Source organism: Aethalodelphis obliquidens, unplaced genomic scaffold (assembly GCF_003676395.1).
Source record: "Aethalodelphis obliquidens isolate GAN/ISIS:26980383/991018 unplaced genomic scaffold, ASM367639v1 scaffold4, whole genome shotgun sequence".
In the NCBI taxonomy this organism is placed as follows: Eukaryota; Metazoa; Chordata; class Mammalia; order Artiodactyla; family Delphinidae; genus Aethalodelphis; species Aethalodelphis obliquidens.
Genome location: NW_020837948.1, coordinates 59,575,130 through 59,599,085, shown reverse-complemented (window position 1 = coordinate 59,599,085; position 23,956 = coordinate 59,575,130). Strand labels below are relative to the sequence as shown.

At 41.3% G+C, this 23,956-nt stretch overlaps 1 protein-coding gene across 8 annotated transcripts in view; it reads left to right on the top strand.

Annotated features, from left to right (window-relative positions):
• The window catches only part of ARHGEF28 (Rho guanine nucleotide exchange factor 28), a 311,929-nt gene that overhangs the window by 253,719 nt on the left and 34,254 nt on the right, over nucleotides 1-23,956 (top strand). For all 8 annotated transcript variants that reach the window (XM_027100839.1, XM_027100838.1, XM_027100840.1 and 5 more), the window contains 7 exons: nucleotides 8,897-9,075; nucleotides 10,106-10,197; nucleotides 11,681-11,863; nucleotides 15,418-15,549; nucleotides 18,507-18,607; nucleotides 21,524-21,562; nucleotides 21,657-21,704. In XM_027100839.1, the coding sequence (XP_026956640.1) occupies nucleotides 8,897-9,075; nucleotides 10,106-10,197; nucleotides 11,681-11,863; nucleotides 15,418-15,549; nucleotides 18,507-18,607; nucleotides 21,524-21,562; nucleotides 21,657-21,704 (774 nt within the window). The remainder of the gene's footprint in view (nucleotides 1-8,896; nucleotides 9,076-10,105; nucleotides 10,198-11,680; nucleotides 11,864-15,417; nucleotides 15,550-18,506; nucleotides 18,608-21,523; nucleotides 21,563-21,656; nucleotides 21,705-23,956) is intronic.

Here is a 23,956-nt window from a genome sequence, read left to right as displayed (position 1 = left end):
TTCATCACACCCGCCCCCCCCACCGTCACTTCCCCCGCTTTGTGTCTATACATTTGTTCTCTACATCTGTGTCTCTATTTCTGCCCTGCAAACAGGTTCATCTGTACCATTTTTCTAGGTTCCACACATATGCGTTAATATACGATATTTGTTTTACTCTTTCTGACTTCACTCTGTATGACAGTCTCTAGATCCATCCACATCTCTACAAATGACCCAATTTCATTCCTTTTTATGGCTGAGTAATATTCAGCCATAAATTATAAATAATTTTATATATGTACCACATCTTCTTTATCCATTCATCTGTCGACGGGCATTTAGGTTGCTTCCATAACTTGGCTATTGTAAATAGTGCTGTAATGAACATTGGGGTGCATGTGTCTTTTTGAATTATGGTTTTCTCAGGGTATATGCCCAGTAGTGGGATTGCTGGGTCATATGGTAGTTCTACTGTTAGTTTTTTAAGGAACCTCTGTACTGTTCTCCATAGTGGCTGTATCAATTTACATTCCCACCAACAGTGCAAGAGGGTTCCCTTTTCTCCACACCCTCTCCAGCATTGGTTGTTTGTAGATTTTCTGATGATGCCCAGTCTAACCGGTGTGAGGTGATACCTCATTGTCGTTTTGATTTGCATTTCTCTAATAATTAGTGATGTTGAGCAGGTTTTCATGTGCTTCTTGGCCATCTGTATGTCTTCTTTGGAGAAATGTCTATTTAGGTCTTCTGCCCATCTTTGGATTGGGTTGTTTGTTTTTTAAATATTGAACTGCATGAACTGTTCATATATTTTAGAGATTAATCCTTTGTCCATTGATTCATTTGCAAATATTTTCTCCCATTCTGAGGGTTGTCTTTTTGTTTGTTTGTAGTTCCTTTGCTTTGCAAAAGCATTTAAGTTTCATTAGGTCCCATTTGTTTATTTATGTTTTTATTTCCATTACTCTAGGGAATGGATCAAAAAAGATCTTGCTGTGATTTAGGTCAAAGAGTGTTCTTCCTCTGTTTTCCTCTAAGAGTTTTATAGTATCCGGTCTTACATTTAGGTCTGTAATCCATTTTGAGTTTATTTTTGTGTATGGTTTTAGGGAATGTTTTAATTTCATTCTTTTACATGTAGCTGTCCAGTTTTCCTAGCACCACTTATTGAAGAGACTGTCTTTTCTCCATTGTATATCCTTCCTCCTTTGTCATAGAATAGTTGACCATAGGTGCGTGGGTTTATCTCTGGGCTTTCTATCCTGTTCCGTTGATGTATATTTCTGTTTTTGTGCCAATACCATATTGTCTTCATTACTGTAGCTTTGTAGTATAGTCTGAAGTCAGGGAGTCTGATTCGCTCCGTTTTTTTCCCTCAAGACTGCTTTGGCTATTTGGGGTCTTTTGTGTCTCCATCCAAATTTTAAGATTTTTTGTTCTAGTTCGGTAAAAAATGCCATTGGTTATTTGATAGGGATTTATTGAATCTGTAGATTGCTTTGGGTAGTATAGGCATTTTTAAAATATTGATTCTTCCAATCCAAGAACATGGTGTATCTCTCCATCTGTTTGTATCACCTTTAATTTCTTTCATCAGTGTCTTGTAGTTTTCTGCATACAGATCTTTTGTCTCCCTAGGTAGGTTTATTCCTATGTATTTTATTCTTTTTGTTGCAGTGGTAATTGGGAGTGTTTCCTTAATTTCTCTTTCAGATTTTTCCTTATTAGTGTATAGGAATGCAAGAGATTTCTGTGCATTAATTTTGTATGCTACAACTTTACCAAATTCATTGATTAGCTCTAGTAGTTTTCTGGTGGCATCTCTAGGATTCTCTATGTATAGTATCATGTCATCTGCAAACAGTGACAGTTTTACTTCTTCTTCTCCAATTTGTATTCCTTTTATTTCTTTTTCTTCTCTGATTGCTGTGGCTAGGACTTCCAAAACTGTGTTGAATAATAGTGACGAGGTTGGACATCCTTGTCTTGTTCCTGATCTTAGAGGAAATGCTTTCAGTTTTTCACCATTGAGAATGATGTTTGCTGTGGCCTTTATTATGGCCTTTATTATGTTGAGGTAGGTTCCCCTATGCCCACTTTCTGGAGAGTTTTTATCATAAATTGGTGTTGAATTTTGTCAAAAGCTTTTTCTGCATCTATTGAGATGATCATATGGTTTTTATTCTTCAGTTTGTTAATATGGTGTATCACACTGATTGATTTGTGTATATTGAAGAATCCTTGCATCCCTGGGATAAATCCCACTTGATCATGGTGTATGATCCTTTTAATGTGTTGCTGGATTCTGTTTGCTAGTATTTTGTTGAGGATTTTTGTATCTATATTCATGCATGATATTGGTTTGTAATTTTCATTTTTGTAGTATCTTTGTCTGGTTTTGGTATCGGGGTGATGGAGGCCTCATAGAATGAGTTTGGGAGTGTTCCTTCCTCTGCAATTTTTTGGAAGACTTTGAGAAGGATGGATGTTAGCTCTTCTCTAAATGTTTGATAGAATTCACTTGTGAAGCCATCTGGTCCTGGACTTTTGTTTGTTGGAAGATTTTTTTTTTTTTTTTTCCTTCGGTACGCGGGCCTCTCACTGTTGTGGCCTCTCCCATTGCGGAGCACACGCGCCGGACGCTCAGGCTCAGCGGCCATGGCTCACGGGCCCAGCCGCTCCGCGGCACGTGGGATTTTCCCAGACCAGGGCACGAACCCGTGTCCCCTGCATCGGCAGGCGGACTCTCAACCACTGCGCCACCAGGGAAGCCCCTGTTGGAAGATTTTTAATCACAGTTTCAATTTCAGTGCTTGTGATTGGTCTGTTCATATTTTCTGTTTCTTCCTGTTCAGTCTTGGAAGGTTATACCTTTCTAAGAATTTGTCCATTTCTTCCAGGTTGTCCATTTTATTGGCATAGAGTTACTTGTAGTAGTCTCTTAGGATGCTTTGTATTTCTGTGGTGTCTGCTGCAACTTCTCCTTTTTCATTTCTAATTTTATTGATTTGAGTCCTCTCCTCATTTTCTTGATGAGTCTGGCTAATGGTTTATCAATTTTGTTTATCTTGTCAAAGAACCAGCTTTTAGTTTTATTGATCTTTGCTATTGTTTTCTTTGTTTCTATTTCATTTATTTCTGCTCTGATCTTTATGATTTCTTTCCTTCTGCTAACTTTGAGTTTTGTTTGTTCTTCTTTCTCTAGTTCCTTTAGGTGTAAGGTTAGATTGTTATTTGAGATGTTTCTTGTTTCTTGAGGTAGGCTTTTATTGCTATAAACTTCCCTCTTAGAACTGCTTTTGCTGCATCCCATAGATTTTGGATCATCATGTTTTCATTGTCATTTGTCTCTAGGTATTTTTTGATTTCCTCTTTGATTTCTTCAGTGATCCCTTGGTTATTTAGTAACGTATTGTTTAGCCTCCATATGTTTGTGGTTTTTATGTTTTTTTTTCCCTGTAATTGATTTCTAACCTCATAGCATTGTGATGAGAAAAGATGCTTGATATGATTTCAATTTTCTTAAATTTACTGAGGCTTGATTTGTGACCCAAGATGTGATCTATCTAGAATGTTCCGTGTGCACTTGAGAAGAAAATGTAGTTTGCTGTTTTTGCATGGAATGTCCTATAAATATCATTTAAATCTATCTGGTCTGTTGTGTCACTTAGAGCTTGTGTTTCCTTATTAATTTTCTGTTTGGATGATCTGTCCATTGGTGTAAGTGAGGTGTTAAAGTCCCCTACTATTACTGTGTTACTGTCAATTTCCTCTTTTATAGCTGTTAGCAGTTTACTTATGTATTGAGGTGCTCCTATGTTGGGTGCATATATATTTATAATTGTTATGTCTTCTTCTTGGATTGATCCCTTGATCATTACGTAGTGTCCTTCCTTGTCTCTTGTAACATTCTTTATTTTAAAGTCTATTTTATCTGATATTGAGTATTTGCTGACCCAGCTTTCTTTTAATTTCCATTTGCATGGAATATCTTTTTCCATTCCCTCACTTTCAGTCTGTATGTGTCCCTAGGTCTGAAGTGGGTCTTCAGACCCACTGAAGTGTAGACAGCATATATATGGGTCTTATTTTTGTACCCATTCAGCGAGCCTGTGTCTTTTGGTTTGAGCGTTTAATCCATTCACGTTTAAGGTAATTATCAATATGTATGTTCCTGTTACCATTTTCTTAATTGTTATGGGTTTGTTTTTGTAGGTCCTTTTCTTCTCTTGTTTTTCCCACTTAGAGAAGTTCTTTTCGCATTTGTTGTAGAGCTGGTTTGGTGGTGCTGAATTCTCTTAGCTTTTGCCTGTATGTAAAGCTTTTGATTTCTCTGTCGAACCTGAATGAGATCCTTGCCTGGTAGTGTAATCTTGGTTGTAGCTTCTTCCCTTTCATCACTTTAAATATATCATGCCACTCCCTTCTGGCTTGTAGAGTTTCTGCTGAGAAATCAGCTGTTAACCGTATGGGAGTTCCCTTGTATGTTTTTTGTCATTTTTCCCTTGTTGCTTTCAATAATTTTTCTTTGTCTTTAATTTTTGTCAATTTGATTACTATATGTCTCGGCATGTTTCTCCTTGGGTTTATCCTGCCTGGGACTCTCTGCACTTTCTGGACTTGGGTGGCTATTTCCTTTCACATGTTAGGGAAGTTTTCGACTATAATCTCTTCAAATATTTTCTCAGGTCCTTTCTCTCTCTCTTCTCCTTCTGGGACCCCTATAATGCAAATGTTGTTGCATTTAATGTTGTCCCAGAGGTCCCTTATTAGGGACCTCTTCATTTCTTTTTATTCCTTTTTTCTTTATTCTGTTCTGCAACAGTGAATTCTACCATTCTGTCTTCCAGGTCACTTATCCATTCTTCTGCCTCAGTTATTCTCCTACTGATTCCTTCTAGTTTATTTTTCATTTGAGTTATTGTATTGTTCATCTCTGTTTGTTTGTTCTTTAATTCTTCTAGGTGTTTGTTCTTTAATTCTTCTAGGTCTTTGTTAAACATTTCTTACATCTTCTCGATCTTTGCCTCCATTCTTTTTCTGAGGTACTGTATCATCTTCACTATCATTCTGAATTCTTTTTCTGGAAGGTTGCCTATCTCCACTTCATTTAGTTGTTTTTCTGGGGTTATCTTGTTCCTTCATCTGGTACATAGCCTTCTGCCTTTTCATCTTCTCTACCTTTCTGTGAATGTGGTTTTTGTTCCACAGGCTGCAGGATTGTAGTTCTTCTTGCTTCTGCTGTCTGCCCTCCCCTCTTATCTGATCTCTTGAAGAGTTATTGGTGCCACCCTTAGAGCACATTTGCCATTAAGTGGGACACTAGGAATGCAATCCACCAAATGTCAGGATGGAGGCAGCCACAACTTAGGTCCTCTTGGTATAATGTGTTTGGCTATGGACAGTAGTAAGATGGTTCTGATACTGTTTCCTGACAATGTTAGTCTGCCACATAGCTGTCTTCATAAAGGCCAGTCAAGGCCTTGTCGATGTCAGGGAGCAAAAGAGAAAGCGTCATTCTGAGAGTCAATGCACACTACTGTTCAATCCTATGCTTTTTAGTTGCATCATGTACATTTAGTGGACACAAACCCAGGTATCTTACTTTGTAGTTAACAGCATGAGAGAATTGATGCATTAGCTAGGAGTATACAAATATCTGGATTTCCTAGTACTCACCATAGTATTTTAGAAAGGTATCGTCATGCTGATGACCACAGGTGAGATGCTCTGCTCCTTGTGCTGTTTGAAACTTTTCTTTAGTAAATTCTTAACTTGCTACGTGTTGCAGAAGACATGATGAATTTGAAAATGGCCAAGAAGATAAGCAGCTGAAAGTAGCCAGAGGTTGGAATAGCTTCCTTACAAGAGAATTTTGTTGTTTTTTAAAGAGGACTGTGGAAATGGGAGTAGGACCAGCTCTAGAAATGAGTAGGAGAAGGTACATGTGTTCACTAAATCCTGGAATACTGAATCTAGGAGGACCTCTTGAATATCAAAGAAGGTAGTTTCAAAATGAATGAACAATTAAAAAAACAAAGTGAATGTGTAGATGTGCAGGTTCAATATGAAGTGACCTTAAGACCTTGTTATCACAGTGGAATCCTGAATGGAATGATTCACTAATAGAATCAGCCACTTTATGGAATCACCAGTGGATATGGTGCAACAATGAGGCTGAACATAGCAGTTCCTTTTCCTCTTTCCCTTGGGCAGAGGTTGTCAACTCCAGTGTCTACAGGGATTGGGCAGGAAATGTAAATGAGTAAACTGGACCGGACTCTTGCTATCAAGGAGCTGATAGAGAGTGGTAGGGACCACAGTGAACTGGTGAATTCATGCCCTGTCTCAAAGAGGGCAGGGATGGCTCAGCTGTCGCCTGTTGTTTAAAATGAAGCTATGGGCCCAGGATTGCCAATCTTCTGCTTTCTCTCAAAACTCAGAAATCTAGAGTTTTTAAAACAGTGAAATGCTCAGTTTTTAAAGGCTGGCGATTATTTTTAAAAATCTTTTGTCAAAGTGCTGTGATACAAAGAAAAGCTCTCTGCAGGCTGAGTTAGGCCTTTGCATCACTAGTTTTGTGGGTTTTTTGTGTTTTTTTTGCGGTATGTGGGCCTCTCACTGTTGTGGCCTCTCCCGTTGCGGAGCACAGACTACAGACGTGCAGGCTTCGCGGCCGTGGCTCACGGGCCCAGCCGCTCCGTGGCATGTGGGATCTTCCCAGACCAGGACACAAACCCGTGTCCCCTGGATCAGCAGGTGGACTCTCAACCACTGTGCCACCAGGGAAGCCCTGCATCACTAGTTTTTAACATCTGTCTCCAAAGTAGGCAGGTTACCTCTATTCCTAGAGATTTAATTTGAATTCTTGATCATCTCTAGTGTCCATGTGTGATTAGTTTGAATAATCATGGTCATGTCCCTGATGCCTCCTGGTCTGTGGTGGTTTAATTAATGCTACGTTCTACCCACTGACCTATTTTTCATTTTTAAAATATCTGACGCCACCACCTCCTCTCCTGCAACACTAAACAACTAGTTCAAATAGTTATATATACATATGTGTGTGTGTGTGTGTATTCAAAGCTACTCTGCCTCTTTATGTATAGAGGCTACTGACCTTGTAAGCTGAGGAAGTTAAAACTGTGCTTTGCAAGAAGGAAAGCAGATAAGGTCTTAGATAGTAGATCCATATTCGAATAAGGGATGTTAACAGTGCTCAGGGGCTGTCCCTAATTAGAACGGGCAGTGTTCCAAGAGCTCTGCCACAAAGTGGCTTTTACTTCCATGAGCAGAGGCAGTGAGCAGGACTGGGTAGATCAGTAGTCTGTCCCAGCATGGGTTGCTTTTTTGTATTTGCTACTCTTAAGAATTGGATGAAGATAGAATGAAGAAGTCCTCTGGCCATACCCTCGCAAGCAACTTCAGATGTGGTAAAGCTGGGTGATGCCGGGAAAGCCGACGTGTCAGCACCAAGGAGTCAGCAGAGAGGGATGGAGCAGTGTGTTCTGGATAAAGGCGTCGCTCAGTCCAAGAGTCCAAGAAGCAAAACCACATGCTGCAACCAACTCTGTAAACAGTGGTAGAAGCCACAAACCGAAGAAGATTCTTCATATTTAGCCCCCAAACTGTTCATCCTACCGGCATTCTTTTGGCCATCATTTTCAACCATAACTACCTACCCAAATTAGTATTATCAGTGTCTTATTCATCTTTGAATCCCTAGTGCTTAGAATGGGGCATTGAAGGATCATAGTAAATGTTGATAGAAAAGGTGATTTAATCATGGCTTCGATGCCAAATTTTAGACTTTGTTCCTACTTCTCTCTGATGGAATTATGCCAAATATAGTTCTACTGACATTTATTGAGTTGCCTACTTTATTCAAAACATTGGGTTAGGCATATGAAGATGGATTAGACCCATTCCTGCCCACCAAGGGCTCACCTGGTTGGTGGGAACAAGAGGCATTTGCAGGTTGCAGTGAGGCTATTGTGCTCAGTACTACAATAGCAGTAGACATTGGTTCTGGGGAATCTGAGGTCTTGCCTCCCCATTCTTTCTTTCTTTCTTTTTTTAAAATTAATTTATTTAATTTATTTATTTTTGGCTGGGTTGGGTCTTTGTTGCTGCGCACGGGCTTTCCGCAGTTGTGGTGAGTGGGGGCTACTCTTCGTTGCGGTGCGTGGGCTTCTCATTGTGGTGGCTTCTCTTGTTGCAGAGTATGGTCTCTAGGCGCCTGGGCTTCAGGAGTTGTGCCTCGCGGGCTCTGGAGTGCAGGCTCAGGAGTTGTGGCGGACGGGCTTAGTTGCTCTGCAGCATGTGGGATCTTCCCGGACCAGGACTCAAAACCTGTGTCCCCTGCATTGGCAGGTGGATTCCTAACCAGTGCGCCACCAGGGAAGCCCTTGCCTCCCCAGTGTTACCTTTCATATTTACAGTTTACTCTTTGGTACTTGGGGTTCTGTACCCATCAGCTTGTTGAAACAGTGTTACTGTTAACTGCCAAATCCAGTGGACTCTGTAGGTCTTCCAACCCTCGTAATCTCTTTGTAATATTTGATACACTGTTTCCTATACCATGCCCTTCTAGAAGAATCTCTCCATCCCTGACTACAACAGTTTTGATATTTTTTTCTTACTGCTCTGATTGTTCTGTCTTTTTAAAAGATATCCTTTTAAACCACCAGTTCTTAAGGACAAACATTCTCCTGTGTCTTCTTTTTCCATCCTCTCTTCAGCATAACCTTTTCATTGGAAATCTTATGAACTTCCACAGCTCTTCTGTGGAAGAGAAAAGGTTGAAGTGAAATAAGATTTGCCTAATACTGTTGTTTCCTTAGCTACTGTGTTTTGTGAGACCTTGCTTTAAATAGGACACTGTTTCATCAGCACCTCGTCCTTTTATCTGCAGGATCAGAAGCCATCAGTTATTTCCCTTCAGAAGCTCATTGCTAGGGAAGTTGCGAATGAGGAGAGAGGAATGTTTCTGATCAGTGCTTCATCTGCTGGTCCTGAGATGTATGAAATTCATACCAACTCCAAGGAGGAACGGAATACCTGGATGAGGCGGATCCAACAGGCAGTAGAAAGGTAACATTTCCTTCTGTCCATTATTGAGGCAATGGACTTGTTCCATTGGGGAAAATATTCCAACTGTGTCTCCCCTGAATGAAAACTTAGCCTCAGCCAGAAGGGTCTACTCCCCACCCCCTGCCCCGGCCTGCAGTAGCCCCTCATCTGCACCTTTTTCCTCCATGTCTTCCTGCCTGTAACGCCCTGTCTCCCTCTGCCTGTGTGAATCCTGCCCATCTTGGTGCCGCTCATGGCTCACCTCCTTCCTGAAGACGTCTTCAGTTCCACTGGTCTCTTCCTTACCTGAAATTCCTTAACACCTGCTCTCAAAGCATTTATTTGGTGCTTGTCATCTTCAGCCTTGCAGCTATTATCTTTTCTATGTATATATGTTTGGTTATTAGATTGGAAGCTCCTTGAGGGCAGGGACCATGTCTGTGTTTCTCTTTGTCCCTAATTCTGAAGAATCATTCAATAAACCTTTTTAGATGGCTGGATCTAAGTGTGCTACATCAACTTACCCCTCATTACTTGTGCAAAGACAGTTTTTATAAACGGGGATGTGAGGATGATCATTCTTAATGGTAACTTGATTAGTTAGATCTTGAATGACGTTGTATAAAATTCCTCCTCCTCCACTGCGCCCCACCCAACCTGGCACCCTACCACCATCCCCTCCAGTCTCTCTACCTTCATTAAGAATGGAAGTGCTCAAATGCAGTAGAAAGCAACAATGATGATTTGAGTTGTACCTACCGGTGGCGTTGGTATTGTGTGCATGTATGAGTGTATGTTTGTGTATGTGTGTGTTTGTTGAAATATTTGAGTCATCCTAAACTGCTGACTTTGAGAGCTGTGTTATATGATGCAAGGTCCATTATATACTCAAGAAAACCAAATCTCTTGGCCAGGGGGCACGATGAATTCTCTTTCTGCTGAATTTTTCTTCTCCGAATAATTCTACTGCCAAGTTCCCATGTCTTTCTAACGAGCCTAAAGATACTTGGATTTGGTTTCAGTTGTCTCTCTTGACTATTGTCTTTTAAAGTTGCCCAGAAGAAGAAGGGGGAAGGACAAGTGAGTCTGACGAAGAGAGGCGGAAAGCTGAAGCCAGAGTGGCCAAAATTCAGCAATGTCAAGGTATAATGCAGACGCCTCTCGTTCCCGGGTCGTGCAGTTCTCCTTGGAGGTTGGGAAAGCCCAGGTGTCATGAATGGGAACGTATGACTAAATGATTAATTCTGTGCACTGGAGGTCCACACCGACCACTCTCAAAAAATACATACAGGGGCTTCCCTGGTGGCGCAGTGGTTGAGAGTCCACCTGCCGATGCTGGGGACACGGGTTCATGCCCCGGTCTGGGAAGATCCCACATGCCGCGGAGCGGCTGGGCCTGCGAGCCATGGCCGCTGAGCCTGCACGTCCGGAGCCTGTGCTCCACAGCGGGAGAGGCCACAGCAGTGAGAGGCCCGCGTACCACAAAAAAAAAACCCCAAAACAAAAACACATACATACATGCATATATATATATATATATATATATAGTTAGTAGATATCAATCTATCTACATATACATACATACACATATATATATATATATATGTATATATATATATACACTGGCACTAAAGGTGCTCAAATAAAATGACTCCCTCCCTCCTTAGTGATTAAAAATATATTTAAAAAATTCTGCATGTAACATAACAGCAATTGTGGACAGTATGGTGCAGATGGGCATTGGACCTGTTGTCTAGTGTTTTGATTTTAGATCTCACACTGTTAGGTCACGGTTGTATGACTTTGGACAAGGAACACAATAGCTCTGGTCCTCCGTTTCCAAATCTGTGAAGTAAGGAAATTAGATGAGCTCAGTGATTCTCATCTCTGGCTGGGCCTTAGAGTCACTTGGGGAGGTCTTTAAAAATTCTGATGTCTGGGCCTCACCCTCAATCAGTTCACCCAGAATCTGAGGGCAATGGGCTGTAGACATCAGTATTTTAAACTCTTCCTCAGTGATTCTGAGGCAGACTGAGAACCCCTGAATTCGCTTCTGGTTAAGGTCCCTTTAAGCTCTAAGAATTCTGTGACATGTTGAAATTAGAGGAAGATGATGCATGCGAAGGTGGTTAAAGACATCGGATGTTGAGAAACGAAAACATAAACCGGTATGTTTGGTTTTGACCAGGACTGGCTGAAGGCCGAGCAGTTTCAGGCCTTGCGTTGTTTTCCCTTGTGGGAAGCGCTCATCGTGGACAGTGCCACCTCAATTTTCATTCCTGACCTTCATGTTTAATCTTAATAGAAAACAGCCTGAATAAACAAAGATCGGCTTTGCAAGGTTTTCGGGAATTAGGGGAATGGGAAATGAAACAAACATTTATTGAGTACAGCAAATTTACAGAAAAGGCAAAGGAAGCTCAGAGATGTTAATCATTTGCTGGAAAGTACAGTCACCAAGTAGAATAGCTAGGATTTCAACCTAGGTTTGTCCCACCCAATCAATAACTTGTACTTGACCTGTTCAATGTACTGCTTGCTAACTAGCAACATCTTTATCTTAGAGCCTGGATTTTCATTAGTTGTATTCATGTGATAACTTTCAATGGTTAATACTATTTCTTAGAAATACTCAGTAACCAAGACCAACAAATTTGCACATATTTGGAAGAGAAGCTGCATATCTATGCTGAACTTGGAGAGCTGAGTGGATTTGAGGATGTCCATCTAGAGCCCCACCTCCTCATTAAACCAGACCCCGGAGAGCCTCCCCAGGCAGCCTCATTACTGGCAGCAGCGCTGAAAGAAGGTAAGTTGCTTCCAAAAGGATTTGGTTCAACAAATTCATAAAATGTCTATTGGGCAGCTACGATGTGCCGTGTGCTACGGTCTTGGTGCTGGGGACACAGCAGAAGAAGACAAAATCCTTACTCTCCAGAAACAGAGAGTCCTTACTTATTCCAGAAACAGCAGCATATATTTAAAAAAGATGTCAGTTTGGTTCAAGTGCTATGAAGAAAAATAAGGGTAAGTGGAATAGAGAGTGATAGGGCTGGGAAGTTTCTGTTTTTGATAGGATGACTAGGGAAGGCCTCTTTGATATAGTGATATGTGAGCAGACAAGAAGTAAGTGAGAAAGCCAAGTAGATATCTGGGGAAAGAATGTTCCAGATGTCGGGAACAGCAGGTGCAAAGGTCCTGAGGCAGGTGAGTGCCAGGCTTGTTTGAGGAACAGCAAGGAGGACAGTGCTGGTAGAGTGACGTAGGAGTGGAGAGTGGCAGGAGATGAGTCAGAGTTACTTAGGACTCAGATTCCATGGACCGGATCAAGGTAAGCACTCAGAACTTCATTCTGAGTGAGATGGGAAAGCAGTACAGAGTTTTGAGTAGAAGAGTGACTTGATTTGTGTTTTAAAAGGAACTTCCTCTGGGTGCTGTGTGGAGAATAACAAAGTCTAGGGCATAACCGTGGGAGTTGGTGGCTGAAGGAGGGTGGAGGACGAGCTCACTGAAGGGGAAAAAGTTAGGGAGATGATAGGCCAGGGTACTGGAAGGACTGTGTTCACAGAATTGAAATTACAGAGAATCCTGACAAGAGTAGCATTGGGGGAGGTGAGAGAACTTCCACAAGGAGCCATGTTGTTTGAGGAGTCTGTAGATGAATGGCAACCAGGAGGACCAAGGAGTGGTGTAATCTGGTGGCATGAACTTCAAGGGAAAAACAGGTTTAGGGAGGAAATGGGGCCAATAGTCTGGAAGTGACAATAGGGACAGAGGGGGTTTGGGATAAAAGAGCCACCACCCGAGAGTGGAAGGGAATGCTGTCATTCAGCACATGGGTTGGTAAATTACAGACCACGGACTAAATGCATCCCACCTCCCACCGCCTGTTTTTCAGCTGTAGTTTTATTGGAACACAGCCACACCCGCTTGTTTCATATTGTCTATGGCTGCTTTCTTGCTACAGTGGCAAAGATGAATAGTTGCAACAGAGACTGTACGGCCCACAAAGCCTAAAATATTTACTGTCCGCAGAAATGTTTGCAGAAAACGTATGCCAAGTTCTGCCTTAGAATCTCAGGACACTACCTATGGAAGAGAATTTAGAAATGATCAAATCTATTGTATCTATTTCACGGTTGAAGAGACTGAGGTCTTAAGGAGGGTGTAGAGGTTGTCTGAAATGGAGTCCACTGATGGAATCTCTTACTCATTTATTCATCAAATATTCATTAAGCATCTACCTACTGTATGCGCTATTGTTGGTGCCAACTAAGGAAACAGTAATGCTTTCATAAAAACTTCTAGTTGGGGAAGATAAACAATACACAGAGAAACAAGGTTATTTCAGAAAGTCACAAGAAAATAAGATAATGGGATTGGATGAGGGGAAGGCTTTGCTGTAGAGAGGTCAGGAAAGACTGCTCTGAGATTATATTTTGAGGTGAAAATTGACAGACGAGAAGCCAGCTGTTTGGAGATCTGGGGGAGGACCATTCCTGGGCAGACAGAATGTGAGTACGTAGCCCCTGCATCTGGAATGGGCTTGGCATGTTCAGTGAAAGAAGGAAGGCAGGGTGACAGGAGGCAGAGGAGACTGCTATGGGTGGGCAGGGACCAGATCTTTGTAGATTGTGGTTTAAAAAAAGAGAGAGAGGGCTTCCCTGGTGGCGCAGTGGTTGAGAATCCGCCTGCCGATGCAGGGGACGCGGGTTCGTGCCCCGGCCCGGGAGGATCCCACATGCCGCGAAGCGGCTGGGCCCGTGAGCCATGGCCGCTGGGCCTGCGCGTGCTCCGCGGCGGGAGAGGCCCACGTACCGCAAAAATAAAAAAAAAAATAAAAGAAGTCTTTACTAAAAAAAAAAAAAAAAAGAGAGAGAGAGACATTTTATTCCAAAATCAGTGGAAAGTTAGTTGTTGGAAGCTTTTAATCATGGGTGTAGCATGATCTTATTTATATCTTGAAAAGAATGAGGGTTGCTGAATGGAAAACAAGATCGGAAGGAGACTAGTTTGCCTGGAGACTGTTAGGAAGTGCTTACAGAGGCTGAGATGAGAGAGGCTGGGGCCTCGGTGTAGACCAGGACTTTTGGCAATGCAAATACAGAGAAGTGGGCAGAGGCAAGGTAGATTTTAGAAATAAAGCCAGAAGAACTTCCAAATGGGTTGACACAACCAGGGACCATCTCGTTGTCCCTGACGATGTCTTTATCAAATAAGTCGCGCACTCTCAATTTTAGCCTGTGCTGCTGGGCATTTTGTGATGCTCTGATACCTGGATGGTAGAACTTGGCACTGATCGTGCACTGCCCTGTAGTAGAGTTAGTTGTGTGTGTCTATTTCCTTCTCTAGTCTGCAAACTCTCCTTATTAGTTAACAGATGCCCAGTGGCCCCCAGAACAGAGTAGGTGCTCAATGAGTAGTTGCTAGATTGAATCACTGGACAGAGGGATTTAGAAATATTTGTAGCGTCCTCAGAATTATACTATCCTATGAGCTGGTTGCAAATTTTTAATTGTAAATAAGAACTTGACTTTCTTGGTGTGGCGTTTCCCAGTCTTACCAGATCCTAAGAGTAGCCATTGGTGCTTGTTTAAAATTCAAATCCCCTGTTTTCCCCTCTGGAGAATCTGATGCAGTAGGTCTAGGGTGAAGATTGTGAATCCGTATTTTATTTCAGGCACATTTGGGGAAATACTCTTTTGAAGAACAGCTAATATTTCTGAGTAGCAAGTTGTAAAATCCTAATGCCTGGGGACTTCCCTGGTGATCCGGTGGTTGAGGCTGCCCTCCCAGTGCAGGGGGCCCGGGTTCAATACCTGGTCAGGGAACTAGATCCCACCTGCCACAACTAAGAGTTCGCATGCTGCAACTTTAGATCCTGCACGCGGCAGGGAAGATCCTGCGTGCTGGAACTAAGACCCGGCGCAGCTAAATAAATAAATAAATAATAAAAAATAAAATCCTAATGCCTAATATCATATTTAAATTAATTGATTTCAGGAAGTTGTTTTTGGCATACTAATTTACTGGAAGTTGCCTTTGAGTTATTTTTATACTGTTTGTTTTTTTATTGAATTCATTCTCTATCATAAAGTAATGCTAAAAGTATTGGTCTAGATTGCGGGTTGGTAAACTTTTTCTGTATAGGGCCAGATAGTAAATATTTTAGGCTCTGCAGGCCATATACAGTTTGGGGAACACAATCTTCTTTGTGCATGTGTGTGTATTTTAATAATGCTTTAAAAAGGTAAAAGCCATTTTTAGCTCCTGGGCCATATATATATATATATATACACACACACACACACACACACACATATATATTTTTTAATTTACTTTTGTTTTCCTCCTTCTCCTTAGCCGAGAGCCTGCAAGTTGCAGTGAAGGCCTCCCAGACGAGCGATGTGTGTCAGTCACCCAAGGAAGGTTGTGGAGAACCTGCTTTGCAGGATGTGTTCAGTTCTCGGGACGCACCTGGATCACCTACTGCTTGTAAGTGAGCATGTAGCCTTTGCAGTGAGCCTGGGCACCGTCCCTGGAGCATATAGTGGGCACATAAAATGAAGGCAGTGACTCTGTCCTGATTTGAAGGGTACGAGTGTATTCTTTTGAAAAAAACCTGAGAATAAATACGCTAGCCTCCTTTACCTATAGAAGTGACACTGGTGTTCCAAGGACAAGGACTTAAAGAATAGTTTGTAGGTTATACTGCCATTACCCAGGGAAGCTGTGTCCTTTGTTCAAACCCTACCCTGTCTTGTATTTGCTATGACTTGCTGAATACAGTCTTGAAAGAGCTTTGACACTTTTTGGTCTTTTGGAAAAGGGTCCCTGCAGTTCATTAAAGAATGAATAAAACTTTACCTTAATCTCATATCATCAACTCAGAAAACATAACTCAGAAAACTAGAATCTAATGCATATATGCACACATGCACAGACACAGAGACACACATACACACACACACACACGCACACGAGGTTTAGTGTTCGGGTTAAAGGCAGAAATGCCGGAAGATTCTTGATCACTGTTGTCATACACTTTAATTGAGGTCAGAATTCATTTATTAAACAGTGTTTCAGTAGATTTTAAATACAGAAACATAGAACGTGGTGAATTGATTTAGGTAATTTCTCAGAACCGAATTATATGTATAGTTGTGAGCTAAATATTTAGTTCCCTAGAGGTTTCTGAGGTAGGACCATAAAGGATATAGTTTCATTATGTCCTGGTGATTAAAAACCTTACTTCCCCAGGTCTTCTGTGCACAGATAAAATGTCTTTAGTAGCTAGAGATTGGAGGATTAAATGGTCTTAGAATTTCTGTAACAGCATCCCTTGGTTAATTGAGATACATGGAAGCAGTACAGTTTTAAAATTCTATACATTTTTTTTTAAACCAGAGCTAATATTTATTCTTAAGTTCTACTTTATGTAATCCTGGGTTACTAGTTTCAGAATGTGCACATGTGTTTTTCATTTCGACACAGCCCAGATTTGTCAGGGGAGTTGTACCGCCCCAGGTGATTTGCTTTTTAAAGAAGAGTCTGCCGATGCCGTTGAAGAAGTTCTAGCTAAAAGTACGGTGTAGGGATCTGCCACTCTCAGCCTCAGCCCAGGGACAGCTGGACAGGCTCCACTCAGCTCCTGCAGCTGCTCAGAGCACAGGCCGCACCTACCTCCTGTCAGACCAGGCAACGAAGGCTCTCCCTGTCCGTATCCACATCTCCCCTGACGTCTGCTAGAACCATGGGAGGCTGTTTACAGTGGCTTGAAGTCAGGGTTCACGTAGAGGAGGGGCAGGTTGGTGGGGTCTTGTACCGGTTTAGTCTTGTGCTGGGGTTTAGTGCTGGGCTGGATTGGAACACGGTGCTACAAGAGTTTGATTCTCTTCCTAGAGTTGATGAGGGTGAGAAGCACTGTCCTGAACGGAAGTCTGTAACTGGATGGTTTGGTTCTATGATTGACTTGGAGGACTGGGTCCTTCTAAGTCGGACCCCTGTCAGTCTGAGCTTACAGACCAAGCAAGGCCCTCTATTTTTAGTCCTTGAAATACCTAATCAGGTGGACAGGTAGAATCTACTTCCTGTGAAATTCTGAAATTCTGAAATAGAATACAGGAGCAGAGAGACCTGGTCCATGCCACTCTTCTGCCTTCATTTGGTTCACCATCAGCTCCTTTTCCCATTTGATGGTCCTCGTATCTACTGGGGGGAAGAGAGAATGGCTAATTCTCTGGTAATGCTTTTGGCATCTCTCTAAGAGTTAAGAATAGTACCCAAGAGTCCAACCGTTTTTTGAGTGACAGAAGAATCTCTATAAAGTGTTTGTTCACTGTAGTGAAAGAGTGTTGACTAGCTTGGGCAAAATGAACTTAATTTTTAGTTGATAAAATTTGGAGCTATTTCTGCTTAAACAAAAACGTCTTTGGAATAAAAGAGGACTGTCATTTCCCAAAGACCAAAGTGTTTTCTAATTAATTTAAATAAAGAAAAAGTATTTCCTTCATCAGTAATGAAGTTTCAAGATAGCACAAAGCAAATATCTATTTCACCAGGGTCCTGAGTGGACATGGTTCCGATGAGACTCTGTGTGTGAAAGGGCTTTGGAAAGTCTAGTTTTAATATGTGCAAGGTGAGCGTGGTATAAATTTTAACTGAGTTCACGTGGGTAAAGAAAGAAAATCCCACCAATGGAGATTTAATGGATGGCGTGAAGTCTGTATTTGGTACTTAAACGTATCTCTGGACTAGAAATATCTCTGTGTTTTCATATGTTAAATATACAGTATTTACAGTATTTGTGAATTTACAGCATAAGTAAGAATTGTGAGGGACAAAACACACTTGGAAATTATTTTAAAAATTAAGTTATTTGGAGATAAGGACAGCTTCCCAGTTTGTATGACTCTGAGCTCATAAAGTATTAGCCGTCTTCACCTGCTTAGAAAGATGTTTCATTCCTGCCATTGGATGCCTCCCTTCTAACCTTGTTTACGGTCTGCTACTCTTGTACCGGCCCTAAGGGAGCCTTTCCCAGACCCGTCTCCTTAGACCTGGCCTGCCAGCCTTTGATTTTCTTCCATGGTGCCTGTTTTCAATGTAACCCCCAGCAGGCGGCTTTTCCTATTAAGTGAAAGTGAGATGCAGAATCCTACCCTTTTGGTACCACAGACATCTCTCCGCTAGAAAGAAAGAAAAGTAAAAAGATGGGTGACAATGGGTGCTGTGGGCCAGCTTGGCATCTACTAGTGTGTAAGCTCCCTGGGGGCAGGGACTCTGCACTTTGCTCTGTACTTTTTTAGCACCTCTTATAAGAATATCCTATACATGTGATGTTGTGATGTTTCTTATCTTGGAATATGTGTCAGCTGAGTGCAAAGAACCCAGTCTACTGGCTGATGTTTGATGATGTCCTTTTTGTTTCTGTCTCAATGGTGTGCTTCCAGCACTAGTCACAGAAGGGACAGGAGGAAGAGGCTGTTGGGATGTGGATCCTGGGACCCAGGGTGTGGGAACCGACCTGGCGGTCTCTGATGCCGGGGAGAAGGTATTGTGAACTGATTTGTTAGTAAACAGCAGCGGTTACTTTGTGTAATCAAACAACCTCAGCTCCTGGTGTGTCCACGGCAGTGAATAGTCCGCAAGCGTTCTCCTGCATTGTTCTCAATTTCAGTATTCGTACTTGAACTTTCCAACTTTTTTCTTCTTAAAATGTTCTTGCTTTTCTGATACCGTGTAGGTGTAAACCAAGCAACCAATGAAAAGTAATTAAAAAGATTTAAAACTCAAATGTTTATTTGTGTGTCTGCGCTTTTGCTTCTGGTCTGACTTTCCGCCCCGCAAACCTCAAGCTTTTCACCCACTACATACAGTAACTCGTGGCTGAGAGGTGGTCCTGGACATCCAGGCCCTTATGCAGCCAGGTGGTGCTAAAGTGGCAGAAACAATTTTGACTTTGGAATATTCTGGCTTCTTCACTTCCTTTTACCTTCCTCTCCTTTACGATTGTTTTCCTGTCACCACCCCTGTTGTCACCTGCCTTTTTGTGATAGACTTGTAATCAACCTAACCAGTTTCTGCTCTGGGGCAAAGTGATTCCAAACACCTTTTTTTTTAACGTACTATACACATAGGTTATAACGCACTCTTTTAAACATTAAGTGCATGAAATTTTCTGTTAACGTCAAATGAAACTGAGATGTCAGAGAGAGAGAGGGAGTAAGAATATGATTCTGAGAAGTGGCTAGTGGGCCTTCCCAGGATTATCTGGGGCTCAAGAGCTTAACTTTATCTAAAATCGAATTAGGTACATTACCAGATACCACTGTGTGTTCATGTGGGAAGATGACATCTGTCCGATCTTTATGTAACGTTTTGTACATCATATATATTTTTGTATATATTACATATGACTGAGAAACCAAAGATATTTTAAGAGCCATAGAAAAGATGGCTGTGATTTAGTGTTTTTTTAACCTTCATAGGCCAAAATGAAAATAGTCGTTAGAGTTTACTCCGCTTACTCTGACTCTGAGCTTTCTAACTTATTTCTTCTTAAAACATTCCTGCTTTTCCCTCCTTCTCAGGGCAGACTTCACTTTCAAGCCTGTAGCTTCCAGCTGCTTTTATGTTACTAGGGGGGGAAGCTGGGGGAGGGTTGAGCTGAGGTGGTTCCCACCCCTAAAGCCCTCCCCTTCCATGATTCAGTGACAGGTAAGAGGTTACGTGTTCAGGGTGCTCTTTGGATGAACCTACCTGGAAAATGTTGCCATTCATAAGGCATTTTTAGAAACGAAATGAACTGACATACATGGCAGAATCATTTGAAATCACACTTTAAATAAGCATATGATGGGTATTTTGTAATTATCTTTCTTAATATGTTAAGGTTTTAAAAAAAGCAACAAAACATTTCTGAAAGGATTTTTCAAAATTACTGATTGGTAACCCAAATGGCAAAATATCCCGTGTGTAAAGCACCTACTGCAGCTATGCACGTTCACCACAAGGTGGCAGACGAACTCCATTAAAAAGATGATGTTCAAAATTCCTGCCTGGTATCAAACCAAGTGGATCTTGGGAATAAGTAACTACACGTAGCATAATCCAGCTCATTTCTATGTTTCTTATGTGTGTAGAATATAAAAATTATATCCCATACAATCTTTTTATCACAAAAGCAGTGGAATGTGGAGCAAGGACAGAACCAGAAGAGCAGAGAGAACTCCGGAACTCACTACAGAACAGGGCTTCTCAGCCCCGGTTATCTTCCTGAGGGTTGCGTGCAGATCTAATGACTAAACTTCATCTCCTTTCCCATCGTTTGTCCTTCCCCTGTTTGAGGTGCTGCTTAGTAATGACGTCTTTCATGGGCAGCGTTGGGGAAGGGTGAGGGGCGGGAAGAAAAGACCTGGCTAGCTCTTCATGGCCTCATCAGCCTGAACTAACTGAATTCAACAAGTCTCAGGTTACCTGAGAGCCGTTTCCTGCGGTTTCAATTTAAAGCTGCTCAGACAAGACCACAAGTGGTGTGCAGGAGACTGTAGGAGGGCAGGGAATCTGATGATCCCCACGGCGTGAGGTGTGGAGGGCCTCGTGGTCCCTCACTCTTTATCTATAGAATGGAGTGTGCGTGTCCATTACATTCCAGGCAGCGTTTTTAGGTTTGCAGGTACAGTACTGAATACAGATGAAATCTTGCCACTCGTTGGCTTACATAATGAGAGAAAAGAGACAACAAACAAATAGACAAATGTTGAATTCTGAAAACTGGAAGCCCTCACTAGCCACATGTGCCCCCAATGTGTGCAGTAGAGAGGCAATGAGTGAGGTAGAGATGCATGCCCCGGGAGCACGTGGTCTCCTGTGGCCTCGTTCAAGGCCTCTGCCGACAGGGCTTCTACTAAGGTGCTCATGCATGGGCCCAGTGAGCTCTGAGAGGGGGCACCTGGAGCTGGCCAGCTGAGCGCTCTCCTTTGGGCTGCCTCTGGGTCTGGTTTCTCCTCCCAAACACTGTCTGTTGTGGCTTTGTAAATCTCAAAGTGAGTTAGAGACCAGGCATGATGATCTCTGGCTTCCAAATCTGGCCTCCAGGATGGAAGCTGGGCCCAGGAGACAACTTCAACCTGGGCACAGAGAGCTCCATTTACAATACGGTTTGCACGAGGTGAACATTGTCACTTAGAGCCTGCAGCGCTCCTTGACCATCTTCCCTGAGTGTTTTAAGGGATGGCTGGGTGGAAAGTTGCCATGCATCTCAGATACCAAGTCCGCACAGAGGGGCTTCTCTCTCATCAAGTGGTGGTTTAATTCTACAGGCTTTGATTTGTGGGAGGAAACAGTCACTACGGAAGAGTTTAGAGAGAGAGAAGCGATTTCCCTGAGGTCATATACTGTGGAACACTACAGTGCAGCTTTTCAAGAGTAGAGTGTGTTCATTTTCTTATGTTTTTATGTATTTTAGGTGGAATATAGAAGTTTCCCAAGTTCTTCACAGTCAGAGGTGAGCTCTGCATACCTTAAATATGTTACCATCCTTTGTTTGTGGATAATGAATGCTTTTTCCAAAATTTGACACTCACAATCTTATTTTTCAGATTATACAAGCGATACAGAATTTAACCCGTCTCTTATATAGCCTTCAGGTAACTATGCTTTGACCCTGTGAATGTTTCTCTTCATGCAACTCACTTTATTCGATGAGTCCTGGACTTTAAAAATTAGAACATTTGAGAGGTAGTGAATGATCTTAAAAGAACACCAAGCCTCACCCCAAATGTAACTCAGCTAGATGCTTTGAACTTCACCTGGTTTTGTAATCACGAGGCATCACCACTACTACCGTTTATACCATTCTTCTCTGAAACCATAAAACAGTTCATATCTTTAAAAACTATTGATGAGTATGATCTGGCTTGAAGTTTACAATGAATCTCTTTCTTAGGTGAGTATAGCATGACTTCACGTTTTCTGGTGAAAACTTAAATTCACACCTAAACTTTTTTCACTTCCACATGTGGCCTTTAGGCCTTTGGGGCAATTAAATAATTCATATGCTCTTTCATTGTTTTCTTGGTTCATCCACCTAACATTTATTAAGTTCCCTCTCTGGGCCTGGCACTGTGATGAGAACCAAGCGCACAAGGACAAGTGGTCCACAAAATCTGCCATCAGACGGCTCACTGTCTGTCCAGGAAAGACAGGCATTGTGAAAATGAGGACTCTAAGGCTGGATGATACCTTAGGTCGTGCACAAGAAAGGCTGAATACATCCAGTTGCTTAATTTGTGAGTTAAAAAACATTTTAAAACGATGTGAAAGCAATGTTTATAAACAGATTTATAGAAAATCTTGATACAGGTACATAAAGTAAAATGACTTGTGATTTTGTGAGAGAATTACTGTTGTCATGGGGGTATGTATCCCTCTAGGTTTCTGCTGGTGTTTTTTTTGTTTGTTTTTTTGGGTTTTTTTTTTTGCGGTATGTGGGCCTCTCACTGTTGTGGCCTCTCCCGTTGCGGAGCACAGGCTCCGGACGCGCAGGCTCAGCGGCCATGGCTCACGGGCCCAGCTGCTCCGCGCGGCATGTGGGATCTTCCCGGACCAGGGCACGAACCCGTGTCCCCTGCATCGGCAGGCGGACTCTCAACCACCGCGCCACCAGGGAAGCCCCCTCTAGTTTTTTGAATCATTTTATACATACTCTTGGAACCTGTACCTTTGTATGTCATCACTTGCCTCTATAGCACGATTTTTAATGGTTGAATAATATTCAGGGCTACAGAATTTATCCATTCCTCATAGTTTATACTTTTGTGTTAATAACAGTCTAGCACACATCCTTGTGCACTGATCTCTTTGAACATATGTGAGTGTTTCCTTAGGATAAATTACTGAAATTAATTTTTGAGGTTTTTGATAGACATTGCCAAAATAATCAGCACTCCTCTCTACTTGTCCTCAATTTGAAAATAGGTCAAGTTAGCTCATGATCTTAATTTGCATTTTTTTGGTTACTACTGAAATTAAACATTTTTCCCCACTGGTTTATTGTCATTCATATTTCATATCTTATCCCTGTTGAATATTAAAAGAAAATAAGGAAAATAAAAGTCTGATCTTAAGGTTTGTTTTTTTTTTAGATTATAACACATTTCTCTTTATAATAAAAGTGAACAGAAAATCAGTTAGGTTACAGTGGAATAACAGGAAAAGTAAGCTTGACCTAATTAATATACATAAAATAATACACACAAAAACTGAATAATACACATTCTTTTTAAGTACACCTGGAACATTTCAAAAATTTACCATATTATGGACCACAAAGTAAGGTTCTACAAATTTCAAGCAACTAAAATCATACAAAGTATATTCTAGGGTCACAGTGCAAGTAATTTAGAAACGAGTATCAAATATTCTACTGGAATATCCCTGTTGATTTAGAAATTAAGAAAATATATGCTTAAGTAAATCAGGACTCAATGAAGAGAATATATTGAAGATTATAAAATAGTTTTAACTGAAGGATAATAAAATTACTAAGTATCAAAATATGTACGTTATAGTTAGAGTCATGCTTAGAGAAAATTTAGAGCTTTAAAAAGCACATATGCAAAAAGAAGAAAAGCTAAAAGTCAATGAGTTATGCATCTATCTCAAAAAGTTAAAAAACAACAAAATAAAATCCAAAGAAAGTAGAGGGAAGGAAGAAATAAAGTTAGCATAAATTATATAGAAAATAAATAATAGAAAAGATCAATAAAATTCAGATATTGTTTCTTTTAGGACATTAGTAAAATTTTTAAAACCTCATATTGATACTAATGAGAAAAAAAGAAAAAGGCATGAAAAAATCATCATCAGCAAGAAAAAGGGGACATGGACATAGATTACA